Genomic DNA, 13,098 nt, shown 5'->3' on the forward strand with positions numbered 1-13,098 from the left:
TGTCATTATTTCCCACTCAGTAGGAGAGGAATGGTCAGTGTTTATTGAAGGAGCAGAGCTAGTCTTCATGGATGGACTGCTGGAGGCTCCTCAGAGAAAAAGAGGAACCTGCATAATTTCTCAGCCTCCTTCCACGAAAATTATATAGCTGTTTATCGCTCCCCTCCCCCGGACATCCTCTTTATCACATGCCCTTCCTGCCTCACACGCTACAGGTGTGGAGTTCCTCTGCTCCTCACCCAGCCTTGGCAACAGGCAACTTCATTACCACATCACATAAAGCAAAACGTTTCGCACCTCAAACGTATCAAGGCACCGTGAAAACAGGGTGAACTCTTTCCCTGGGGCTCTCCCACCATTGAACAGCATGCTTCACTTCTCATTTCCCCCAGCTCAGAAGTGCCTTGCTCATATTTCAAACAGCAGCCAAAAACTATGCTTACATTAAGTTTCTCTCTTTGATGGTTATCAAAAATATAAATATCTGCCCTGGAGCTGTTTCTGGCTTCAAATATCACAATATGTGGTGCTTGGTACAGTTTGGGAAGTTTCTTTTCTTTTTTTTTTTTTAAGATGTACAAATCCATTCAATATATGTCATGATCTGTTTTCTGTAAGAACCATGAGAGAATGATGCAGAGATTTTTAATCATCAACTCACTTTTTTGGTTTAAACTAGAATTGGTCTAGAGAATTTATATTTTATAAATTGTTCAGTGTTCTCTTAAAATCTCTGGTTCCTTGTGTATCTGAGACACTTTCTCTTTTTTTTGGCTGCATTGGGTCTTCGTTGCTGCGCGCGGGCTTTCTCTAGTTGCGGTGAGCGGGGGCTACTCTTTGTTGAGGTGCGCGGGCCTCTCATTGCAGTGGCTTCTCCTGTTGCGGAGCACGGGCCCTAGAGTGCACGGGCTTCAGTAGTTGTAGCACGTGGGCTCAGTAGTTGCGGCACGCAGGCCCTAGAGTGCACGGGCTTCAGCAGTTGTGGCGCACGGGCTCTAGAGCACAGGCTCAGTAGTTGTGGCACACAGGCTTAGTTGGTCCACAGCATGTGGGATCTTCCCGGACCAGGGCTCGAACCCGTGTCCCCCGCATTGGCAGATGGATTCTTAACCACTGCGCCACGAGGGAAGTCCCGACACTTTCATTTATAATCTTGCATTATATGAATTAAACCCATGCCTTTTTCTCTTGTTTTCTCCTCTCGATATCCATTGCTTATGCTCGTCCTAAGTGGACCAGTAGCCCATGCAGACACGGTCAGGCTTAGTCCTGGTCCCCTGGGCTGAGCAAGCTCCCCACAGCCCCTGACCTTCCCTCAGCCTGGTCCCATCCCCTCAGCCTCCAGCCTCACTCCCTGCCTGTCTCTGTTTCTGTCTCTCTCTCTTACACACAATTACACAGTCCAGGGATTACTGCATATTATGCACAAAAGCCTTTTCAAGGAAAGATAACAAGTTGTGAACATGGACTCCCTGTGGTAGAGAAGGAGGAGGACTTTGTCATTAATCTGCATGTGCTTTCTTTCGTGGCTTATTGAGGACTTCCTAAAATATGTCATAATGTGAGTTTTTGAGAGATGTCCTTAGGAAAAATGTCTCCTCTATGTAACAGGAGGAAAGGGTGAATTATATTTCTGGGTCAAAATGAAAACCATAACCAGCAAAACATAAAAAACTCTTAGGTGTGGATCTCAGTTAATGCTCAAGAAACATTTGTGGCTGATACAGTGGTTGCTGTGGACATTGCCTTTTTTTGAGGGTCTTTTGTCACCAGATGGGTTGTTGCCCCTTCACATTTGCAAGTTAAGTAACTCCTATGCATTGGTGTTTTTGTTATTACATGGTGTATGGTTCTAACTGCTCATAAAGGTAAAAGTCGGGAATTCCCAGTTGGAAGGCATTTTGGTATAATTCAAACCAGTTTCTTGAGATGCAATGATTTAATTAAAATGTAGGCAGTATTAATTTAAATGAACACCTTGAGGAGGTGTAGATACCTTTACAGACTAACTGTTCTGTGGTTCCACCTGGCTGGTAGTGGACATTGCCTACATTCATACCTGGAGACTGTTTTTGTCTGATTGAATGAACTTTTAAGAAAGGATGGGGCCCCTGCTTTATCACAGAGCACCTCCTGTTGATGTGGGATCCACAGCAGGTTGGCCGTGGCCTCGACCCCTTTGTTACAGGAATGTAAATGGGACCTATTCTTAGCCGAGTATTCTCTGTCTCTGAATTATTTTCACTGTCTTTGAATAACCTTTTCAATATTCTTGCAGTTATATTCCCTGCTCAGAGAGGATACATGTAGCTGTTACAGAAATGGCAGCATTATTCCCCAAAGTAAGTCACTCCCTACTAACTTGGTTCAGATCCCTTTTAATGAACCGTAAGAAATTTCTTTATGACCTTTACATTATATTAATCTTTTTGTAGCACAGGAAGTTTTGAATATGCAAATAGCCATATAGAGCTTTGAAATACTTTTTGTGCTACATGAGTATTGATTTGGGTTTAATAAGACAAGAATGTACAAGCCAAATGCTGAAAGGTAAAGCATTAATAGAATGAAATTTTATCTGGAATATTTCACCCAAGTGGATTAATATTTTTCAAAAACCACTTCAGTATAGCACTACTAAATGCATACTATTAAATACACTGCACGCACTTTGACCTTTGAGACAGAGCCCTTCAGCATCCGCCACACTGTGGGTTGCCAAGCTTGCAATGTTCCGAGCACCCTCAGTGAAAAAGTGCTGGACAGAACTGCTGTTCACTGTGGAATAGTTTGAGTTGTTTTCTGAGGAATGCTTGTCCGTGCTCTCGGATACATCCACCCTGCAGTTCATGGCGAACGCCTATGTTTTTCTGTTTAGAAACCCAGGTCCGACACGGTGAGGACTTCCCTCCGTTTACTGACATCCAGTGCCTACCGACTCCAGTCGGAGTGCAAGAAGACCCTCCCAGGCGACCCGGGCCCGCCCACGGACATCCAGCTGGTCACGCAGCAGGTCATCCAGTGTGCGTACGACATCGCCAAGGCCGCCAAACAGCTGGTCACCATCACCACCAAAGAGAACAACAACTGAATGGCAGGGCTGGCCCGGCCCTTCTGTTTTTGAGGCTTTTCTAAGTCCCGTTTCCAATTTAGACATGGAACTCTTCCAATTTTTACAGAAACAAACGTTTAATGAAAATTTAAAACTTTTTAAAAGAAAATTCAGTATTATTTTTGCATGTTTTCTAACAAATTTTCAACTATTAATTTAACCCACTTGCCTTACTTGTGCCTGTTTGCCAGTTTACCTTCTGACGTGCTGTTGTGCTGTCCGTGACCGTCGAGTTAATGATCATAGATATCCAAAAGCAGATCTTCATTGTTTAGAGTATTTTAGAACTTTTCCATCCCTTCAGACTCCTTGCCTATGGCTAAAACTATAAGAGAGAGTTTTACTGAAACATTCTCTGGAGAGAGTTGGGTTAAAAAAAAAAAAGTCAGCATTGTCTGTTCCCTCTCAAGTATTGTGCAATAAGCAGATTTTCCAGCTTCCACTGCAGAATCTCTTAAGTTTGGGGTATCTCCAAGCAGGCATGTTAGAGAAAGGACTTTGCCACTTTCTAAAAATAGTGTAACAATCTCTCTTGGAAGGAAACAATGAAGTGTTCAATTTCTTTTAACTGTTCTATCATATGAGGTGTTCTCTCATCTAATTTTTTGATCCTATCTTCTATTTCTATTTTACTATCATCCTTAAGTCTTCATGGCATCCGATAAGCACTCATGCTCCCTGTCGTGTGTCCCTTGGCCGTGTTATCACGCACACTCTGTGGAGCCTCAGTCCCACGAGCCGTAACTAATTTTGTCCCTCCCCATTCAGATAGCACTGCCATAAACGGTGACAGGAGCAGTGATCTGCTCCCCTTACTCCTCTAGCCGCCTAAAGCCTTCCCACACGATCTGCTTCGCATATCTCGCCACCTTTAAGGACTTCTTATGAGGTAAGATGTGTACAATCACCTGAGTTCGCTTCTCTTCCATTATCTCACTGGTACTTCACAATTAGACATCACCTTTCAAGGGACTTCCAATGCAGGGGGTGTGGGTTCGATCTCTGGTTGGGGAGCAAGTTACTAAAAAGAGCTTTGTTGTTCTAAAAGCTAAAGCATATTCCTTCCTGCTTGTTCCCGCAGTTTTGTGTGGGTGTGGCTCAGACCCTGACCTAGACCAGAGGGGCCAGGTGGTACTGACATTGGTGAGTGAAGCGAGCCAGGTGCCCAGGGCAGGGGACAGTGGGGGAGCCCGTGGCACATCAGTGGTCACAGCATCTCCCTGGCTCCACTCAGGCTGCCACGTGGAAAAGTGGGCCTGGGGTTGCTGGAGCTTTGATTTGTCAGGAGACACCAGATATTTTTTGTGCCGTCTCTCCATTTGTAAATGTTCGCAACTCATCTAAAAGTGTTCACGGCACACGTGTGGGTGAGCTTAGGCCTCTAGGCTGCCAGCTCACAGCTCTGCTGTGTAGTGTGAGGGCCTGGCTTCCCTGGTCTCCCCCGGTTTAGCCTCTGAACCTTACCTGTAGCGTGGCCACTGTACCCTGTGATCAGTTGCTGTTAGTCCTTGTTTCACCCATCTTTTCTGTCCCATAGCGCTCGTTCACACACGTGAAAAAGTCAAAATAATCAAAGTTGGCTAAAAACATTCTCAATAAGCCTGTATTTTCACAGAACTGTTTGATTCACAAACACCTTTGTAGTGTGACCGAATGCTGTCGGAGAGGAGAACCGCAATGGTGTTTGGTTTACTAAGTCACTGTGAATGGGTGCTTTCGCCGGCTTTTGCTGCACTGAGTAGTGTGGGGAAAGGGTCCACATCTCCAAGACTTGTCTGCACAAACCTAAGTTCCGTGCTCTTATTGGATGCTGAGGGGACGCCTTCTCGAGGAATGTCTTCTACCTTAAGTTCAAGCACTGTCTGAGAACCTTTTCTGCATGCTGCATGTACCGGGCTGTCCCTCCTCTTCCTTGCAAACACGTGCCCTCCTGCCAGGCCTACATGGGCTCCTCGGGAAAGGCCCAGCAGCAGTTCAGAGTCAGTGCCCTTGGCCTCCCGGGGAGGACGGGCTTCTGCATAATGAGTCGCCTGCGGTGGGTGAAGTGGTGTCTTCACTCCAACACTCAGGACCTGCCGTGGAGGACGCTGTTTCGTGCCCCTGGAGAAAGTCAAGGAACGTGGGGACCACCAAAGCATTTCCCGTTGTGAGAACACCACAGGAGGTTGCTCTGTTAACCCACAGTGCCAAAACCCGGGAAGGAAGTTCCCAGGTGGAGTGACAGGAGGGCCACAGCTCGTCCTTCTCATCAAAGTGCCCTGCCCGTTTCCTCGGCCCTGAGAGGCCGGGGTTAGAGGTCCCCGGGGCCTGCGGACAACTCGCACCTTGTCTGAACAGTCGTTCACCGTCTTTTGCACATGGGTTCCACAGCCTTGCACTAGTGTCTGCGTTCTGTAATGTCATTCTCTTACCCTTGATTCTCAAATCCCCGCCCCCTCAAAAGCCCCTCGGAGCTGAGAGGTCAGAGGTAGGAAACCGGCATTTGCCACTTGCTGTGGGAGACGGCTCCACCCCTGAGCTCCTTCAACTGAAGTCATCTTCTGCCTCGGCATGCAAATAGTTCTTATTGCCAAAGAACAATGAATCGGGCCCAAAGACCAAATACAGCATCTCATCAATTGGAACTATAAACGCACAACTCAGGAGCTGTCCTCCAATTCCTCCAGCGGTTTAAGCTGCGGAACCAGAGTGAGACCGGCATGAGTGTCCTCCGCAGCCACCCTGAGCTCCCAAAGCAGAGTTTTCCTTCTTTCCTTGTCCCGGTTGAAGGTCACCTTGATTTTACAAAAGAAAATGCTGCATAGGAAAAATGAAATGCCTTCTATTCCAATGTGTTTTATCCATGTCACCCATTGTTCTGTACTTACTTTTCCTGTTTGTTGTACATTCTATTCCTGTAATTATTGTTCATCCCTTTAAGCGTTGTAAAATCGTTTTGGAATTTGTGCCTGCTAGTTATGCAATAAACAGGCTCTGTAAGTGTCCTTGTGGTAATTCTATGCTTCCCATCAATAAGTGGATGTTTCCAGATACTAGGTCAACGTTCCTAGAAAGTTCTTCCCACAGAACCTCATCTTTGATAAGAGATGGTATCAAATGTGCCTCCACCCTGGGGGGGCTCTGTCCGTTTTCAGAAAGGATGACCTTTTCCTCCTCTGTGCTCAGCAGATAGCTTTCTTACGAGAAGTCCTGCATCAGGGAATCAGTTCCATGTATCTTATCATGATGCATTTACTCCTCACGTTAAATTTTGTAAATTCAGCGAAAGCCAGCCAAGCACAGGTGCCCTCACTTCTCCTGGGCAGGTGATCGGGTGGCGAAGTCAGTTCGGTCTCTCGAGGCCCCCAGTCTTTTACTTTCAGAGCCGGGCTGTTGTGCGGGTTCACATGGGAGAGCTGTGGGATAGATTCACACTGGGTTCAACAAGGATACCCACAGTCCCCAACAACTGTCCTCCCGACGGGTGACTTGGGGCACTTCTCCCAAACGGAAGAAGGGGTGGGGCAGCACGGGTGCCTTTCTAAGCGAGAAGTCCGGGGAAGATGGAGCACCCTCTCTGTGTGATCCAGCTCGTCCGAGGACCTCGCAGTTCAGACCCATCAGCTCACTCCCAGAGGCAGCTCCTAGGGCAGGGGTTCTCCAGTGAGCCAGCATCAGAGCCCTTGGAGGGCTTGTGAAAGTCTCCTGTTCATCTCTGATTCAGCAGCTCTGGGGCAGGGACCCAAGAATCTGCGTTTCTAACAGGGTCCCAGGGATGCTGCTGCTGGTGGTCCAGGGACCACACTCTGAGAAGCACCGCTGTAGGCCATTTTTAGGCCCCGTCACCAGCACCACACAGCTCCTTGCCTTCTGCTTTCGAGACATGCCTGGGACCTGGGACCCTTTACTGCAGTGTTGCAAAGCTCGCACCTGGACCCACCTCGCCTCAAGCTACAAAATACAGAGAAACTATATTCGACTAAAAATCACTGTGTGCATGGGCAGTTGGGGCAAATTCTGGACCCAAAAGATACAAAAAGACAAAAAAAAAAAACAAAAAAAACTGCCATTTCTGAAGAGCCAGGAGCAAAAACAGCGTGTTGGGAGCAAAAGTAGGGTACTGAGCATGCTCCCTGCACTCAACACCACCTAAGGGGGAGGTAAAATACCTAAGCCACCCCTCCAGCTAGACCTCTGGACACATCCCTACCCTCACCCCATATAAGGAACAGGCTTGCCCCACCTGCCAGCTAGCGAGCAAGCCAGGGAAACTTTTGTTTGTTCTCGCTCCCCCCGGCTGCAGCAGGGGCCCCAATAAAGTCTTGCCTGAATTTCATGTCTGGCCTCTAGTCAATTTCTCTTGATTGGGGAAGGCCAAGAACCCTGGTCGGTATCACTTTTAGCCATGTTTTTGTAATAATTATAATTAAAGCTCACATTTATCAACTGTTTACTCTGTGCCAGGCACTGTGCTGGGTTCCTTATGTATATTAACTTGTTGAATCCTATCTGCAGCCCTATGAAGCAGGAGGAGTTGTTCCCATTTTACAGATGAGGAAGTTACACTTGAGGTTACGTCCTGCATCCAGAGATGAGGGAGAGCATGTGAGTTATTGTCAGTCCGGTGTGTCTTCCTCGTAATCAGCCAAGGTGGGTTTTCATGACCCTAGAGGGGTCTGTGACTAAGGAGCTCAGAGAACATGGCCTCTGTGCGGAGGTGAAGCCTGGGGAGGCTGCATCCCTGAACGTCTGTGTAAGAGGTGATGTGAGATTATGTGAATAAAAGGCATTAGTAAGTAACCAGGGCACAGTCTTCTTGTGCCCATAAGACGTGTCTCACCCTTGAGCCCCAGGCACCAGGACCCCTCCAGCATTTGTTGAGCGACCGACTGGCAGGACTGTCCACTGGCTCCCAAGCACCATGGGCATTGCTTTCCCAACCGTGGGGCTTCACAGAGGCGGCCTCACCACAGGGACAGCTCGGAGGCCATCTGAGGTTGACACTCTGCGAGGCTGTCCAGGAGCCGGCCCCCATGGCCCACGGACGCCGGGCAGAGGTGGCCACCAAACCAGAAACCAGAGCCACACCGGGTGGGACGGATTCCTTCATAGCTTTACGGGGGCATGTGGCAGCTCACCACAGAGCAGGTCCCCGGGGAGGGGCCTCTTGGGACAAGGAAAGGCACAGTGAAGCCCTGCTTCATCCTGCCCCCCCAAACATACCATCCTCCCTCCCCCACACCCAGGTCCTTGTTCACAAGCACAGCTTCCCTGACCACGCTCCCCAAACTTCCCAGCCCATTTCTCACCCCAGTGCATCTTCTCCCCCAAATCCCTTTTCACCCCTCACCCATTCCCAACACCTTCCCCTCTCTTCCCTCTCAGGCCCCTCACTCCCCTCCCTTCCTCTCCAGCCCTTGTAGCACCACCCTCTGTGTCCTGCCCCTGCCCTCAGCCTTCTCTCCACCTCCTTTCCCTTTCAGATCCCCAGGTAATTACCTCTCACTGAGCCTTGGCCTCTTCTCTTGCCTTAGTCCTGTAAGCTCCATCTTTCTCCCAGGTCCTACTTTCCTCAGGAGCCCAGGACACATTACGGACAGGAAGTCTGGTCTTAAAATTTGCACACACATCCCCACCCGCACGATGGCCTAAGAGTGGCTCTTAGCCCCCCTCGCCCCACACCTTGCTATCTGCTTCTCTCTCCCAGCCCTCCCCTCTCAGGACCTCTCCCTCTTTCAATACTTCCCCACCCTACCCCACCCCGTTCCTTTCAGACCAGAAGGGCTGAGTTCATACTGGCACTCGTTGTGTGCGGTCACTGGGCTACGTGCAATTTTCTATGGTAGCAACTGAAACAACCCCCCATTTTGCAGATGAGGAAACTGAGGCCCAGTTAGTGGTGGCGGAGCAAGTCAGAGCACAGGGCCTGTGCTCAACCATGGGGCTCTTCCTGGCACAGTGGACCCTCCAGGATGAGGGCTGCAGGAATGTGGCAGATAGCAGACCTTCTGGAAGCAGAAGAGGGTGAGGAATGGCCACGACCTGGATAGAGGTAAGGTGGGAGGGAGGTGTGGGGCAGACTCAGCGGCAATCCTCTTGCCTGGGAGCATCAGAGAGGAAGGCCAGGATGCTGGTCTCTGTGTGGTCTTCTGCCCACCCTGGGTGCCGGGGGAATTTAAAGGAATGTTGAACACCAAGTTTTTGTTTTGTCTTCCAATTCCGCGTTTACCACAGTATTTCTTGTCTTTTCTGTCTGTTTCAAATTGAGACATTTGGTAACCACTACTCAAAGTCAGACTCTGATCTGTGAGTGGAGGATGTTGCCCAATTCAGCTGTTTCAACAGTTCAGGGCCTCACAGATCCCACAGGGCATGGTAGAGGCACCCAGGTCGGTCCTTCTGGAAGGAGCAGCCCTGTGCCTGCTGCTGGAAGCCAGGGGGGCTCCCTCCAGGGGACTGGATGGGACTCCCTGCACTCAGGGAGGGAGGGAGGAAGCTGGCTCAGTGGAGGAGCGCAGCCTATCCGGCCTGCTTCTTCCTATTCAAGCAAGGTGGAAATCCTGCCAGAGTCCAGCAGCAGAGATGAGGGTGCTTCCACCACTGGCAGGTTGTTTACTGGGCAGGGGAGGAGGCGGGGATCCTCTTGGCAGGAAAAATAGGTCCATTTGAGCTTGGTGGTTTCGGTATCTATCTTACCCATCCTCACATCCCCATTCTCCACTTTTCATGGATGAAGAAGAACTGGCCCAAAGAGGGGTCACCTGGCCTCTAAGTGGTGGGGCATCAGGACAGGAACCCGGGCCAGCCTGGGCCACAGCCTCTGCCCTTCCCCCTCCATTCTGTTCACCCTACCTCCCCCAACCTGGACTCTTATGTACAGAAATATGTCTAACGCATCCATGCAGAATTATAATGTGGCCCCCTGTGTCTCCGCCACCAGGTCAAGAAACGGAGCATTGCCTTTGCATTAGAAGGCACCATGGGTCCTTCCTGCCCTGGACTTTAGTGCTTCCTTGCTTTTGGTTGAACACCTGTGTGTACCCCTTTTTAAGTAAGAGCTTTCTTTTGCCTGTTTTCAAACTTGTAACCGGAGCCACTGATGTATGCTTTTCTTCCTTCACATTGAGATTCATCTAGGTCAACGTGCGTGTGGAGCTCTATTTAGTACATTCCCCATGTTGTGCAGTCTTCACTGATCGTACACACCATGATTTATCTATCTAGTATTTTATGGATGGACGTTTGAGTTTAGTTTCTGGCTCTTATGAAAAATACTGCTTTGAAAAATATATCTTCTGGTACATGTATTGTATGTTTCCGTAGGGTATATGTATACCTAGGCGTGGGACTCCTGGGTCATAGAGATGTGCATCTCCAAACTGTAACATGTTTCCATGCTGTCTTCCAAAGGGTTGTACCAGCAGAAGATGAGATTTCCCCTTGTTCTACATCTTCATCAACAGTGGTGTAATAAGCAGTTTTAATGTTGCCAATCCAGTGGGCTTGTATCTAGTGGTTTTAATTTGCATTTCCTGATCTATAATTCAGCTGCGTGCTTTCCCATGTTTATCATAGCCATTTAGATTTCCTGTTTGGTGAAGTGCCTGTTTGAGTGTTTACCTATTTTTCATTAGGTGCTGTTTTTTTTCTTTTTAAATTATTCATAGGAGGGTTTTCTTTTTTTTTTAATGTTCTGAACATTTTGTTGCTATCTGTGTTGCAAACATCCTTGCCCATTCTGTGGGCATGCCTCCCTCTCAGGTGTCTTTTGAAGATAAGCTTTTTTAATGTAGTCAGATTTATCAATCCTTTCCTTATGGTTAGTGTGCCTTGGGTCTTAAGAAACCTTCCCTACACTAGATTACTATTATGTTTTATTTTGATATAATCGTAGACCCACAAAATAATTGCAAAAACTGTACCCTGTGCCCTTCACTCAGCTTCCCCCAATGGTGACATCTTACATAACTATAGTACAGTATCAAAATCAGGACACTGCTTTTGGTGCAATCACAGACCTCATTCAGATATCATAGATTTTAGACACATTTGTGTGTGTGTAGTTCTTGCCATTTTACCACGCAAGTAGGTTCCTGTCACCACATGAAGATACAACCTGCTGCATCACCAGACACCTCCCTCCTGCTGCCCCTTGAGTCATACCTGTCTCCTGGCAACCATGAATCTGTTCTCCCTCATTTTCTCCTTTCAATAATGTTATATATGTGGAACCATATAGCATGTGACCTTTTGAGATTGGCTTTTTCACTCAGCGTAATACCCATCCAAGTTGTTCAGAGACCGAGGTCATGGGGAGGGGCACCAGAACCCACCGTAGGACTGTGTCCTGACCAGAAACCTTCCACACCCATATTTGGAAATGGGTCCTTAATTTTTCCTGCCAGAGGGTAGGAAATACCTCCTTAAGGAATAGAGGCTGGGTTATTTAGTTTGGGTTTATCTTGTAGTTTTGTTAATTATCTAGTATTTGCCTTTTTCTTTGTTTTTTTAATAACATTTTCCCCTCATTTCAAAGGTTATAAATGTTCTCTGTGGAAAATATAGAAAAGCACCCAAAATGAGAAATACCCATTATCCCAACTTTGAGAAATACCCACAAAGTAATAGTATGTTTCCTTAAAAATGAAGTTACGTAGCTATTGCTTTTGATCAGCTTTTTAACACAGCATGAACATTTCTCCAGAATTTTCAGAAAATTTTAAGCATTCCATTTCATTTTAATTCACTGTATAATACCCCAAACTCAAACAGCCTCCTCGTGTTGGACATATAGGTTATCAGTTTTTGCTATTCTAACTAATGCTGTGAGGAACATCTTTGTTCCAGTCTGATTGTTACTTATGTTCCTGGGCTAGGGGGCAGCTTGGTGCATTTAGGGAGGGCTCCTGGAGGGCTAGCCACTGTGGGGCCTGGTAGGCCAGGGGAGGATTTGGGTCTTGGTCCTAAATGCAGAGGGACACCATTGAAGACAGTGGAAGATTTTCATTTCAGGTGTGTGTTTGTAAAAGATCTGCAGGATGGAGAGAAAAGTGAGGTGGATGGGTGACTTCAGGCAGAAGTCAGTGGTAGGGATGAAAGATAGATGGTGGTGAGAGGGAGCAAAGTGGATGGACTCAGCGATTTCAGGTCAAAGTAGCAGGACTCAGTGCCCTGGGGTATGGCTCCTGCAGCGGGCAGGTGGATGGTGATGCCATTCACTTATCTGAGAACGCCACAGGAGGGCCAGATGGCTGTTGCTGTTGTTTCGTTTAATGATGGGAGTTTAGGAGAGATCTTTTGATTATTCTTGTTGTGCTGAATTTGAGGCATCTTTGGGACATGTAGTGGAGATGTCAGAGCGCTAGCAGATATAGGAGTCAGGACCAGAGATACAGATCCAGGAGTTATCGATGTGTACATGGCACTGGATGCCAGGGACCTGGCTCACATCATGTAGGAAGGGCCTGTGTGGTGCCTGGGCCTGACAGGCTGGCAGAGGCCAAAGCAACTCTGCACAGGTGCCCAAAGAACCCCGCTTGTATCGTCAAGAATGTGTATGGTAACTGTAAGCCAGGCTGTTCAGTTTGTCTCAGGAGTGACAAGTCAGCAGCATGAATGACAGTGCCACACGGCTTGGTTAATCGCACACATGGGGAACTCTCAACACGGCAATGTTCTCTACCATAATTGTTTCTGCATAGAAGTGGAGGATTGGGTGTTTAGGGGGAAAAAAATGAGCAAAAGAGAAGTCTTTTAGGTCAGCTAATAACCAAAATGAGAAAAAGAGTGCCAAAGCCCTACAAGGACAGTGTCACAACATAAAACAAGGCTTTCCCATCATCATCACTGTAAGGCTGAAATAGTTCTTCTAGCTATCTAGCCAGAGATAATCTTGAATGTGTGCAACATAAGTTATGTGTCCATATGTTTATAGAAACACTATTTTTATTATTTACTTTCTGGCCTTGCCACATGGCATGTGGGATCTTAGTTCCCCGACCAGGGAG

At 47.7% G+C, this 13,098-nt stretch overlaps 1 protein-coding gene across 3 annotated transcripts in view; it reads left to right on the top strand.

Moving 5' to 3' along the window:
• Window positions 1-6,090, top strand: part of GIT2 (GIT ArfGAP 2) — a 46,948-nt gene extending 40,858 nt beyond the window's left edge. For all 3 annotated transcript variants that reach the window (XM_082667476.1, XM_082667478.1, XM_082667477.1), the window contains exons 19-20: window positions 2,279-2,342; window positions 2,879-6,090. In XM_082667476.1, the coding sequence (XP_082523602.1) occupies window positions 2,279-2,342; window positions 2,879-3,091 (277 nt within the window). In that variant the 3' untranslated portion in view covers window positions 3,092-6,090. The remainder of the gene's footprint in view (window positions 1-2,278; window positions 2,343-2,878) is intronic.
• Window positions 6,091-13,098: the final 7,008 nt, after the last annotated feature.

The sequence above is a fragment of the Grampus griseus genome (assembly GCF_964374135.1).
Source record: "Grampus griseus genome assembly, chromosome: 12".
Lineage (NCBI taxonomy): Eukaryota > Metazoa > Chordata > Mammalia > Artiodactyla > Delphinidae > Grampus > Grampus griseus.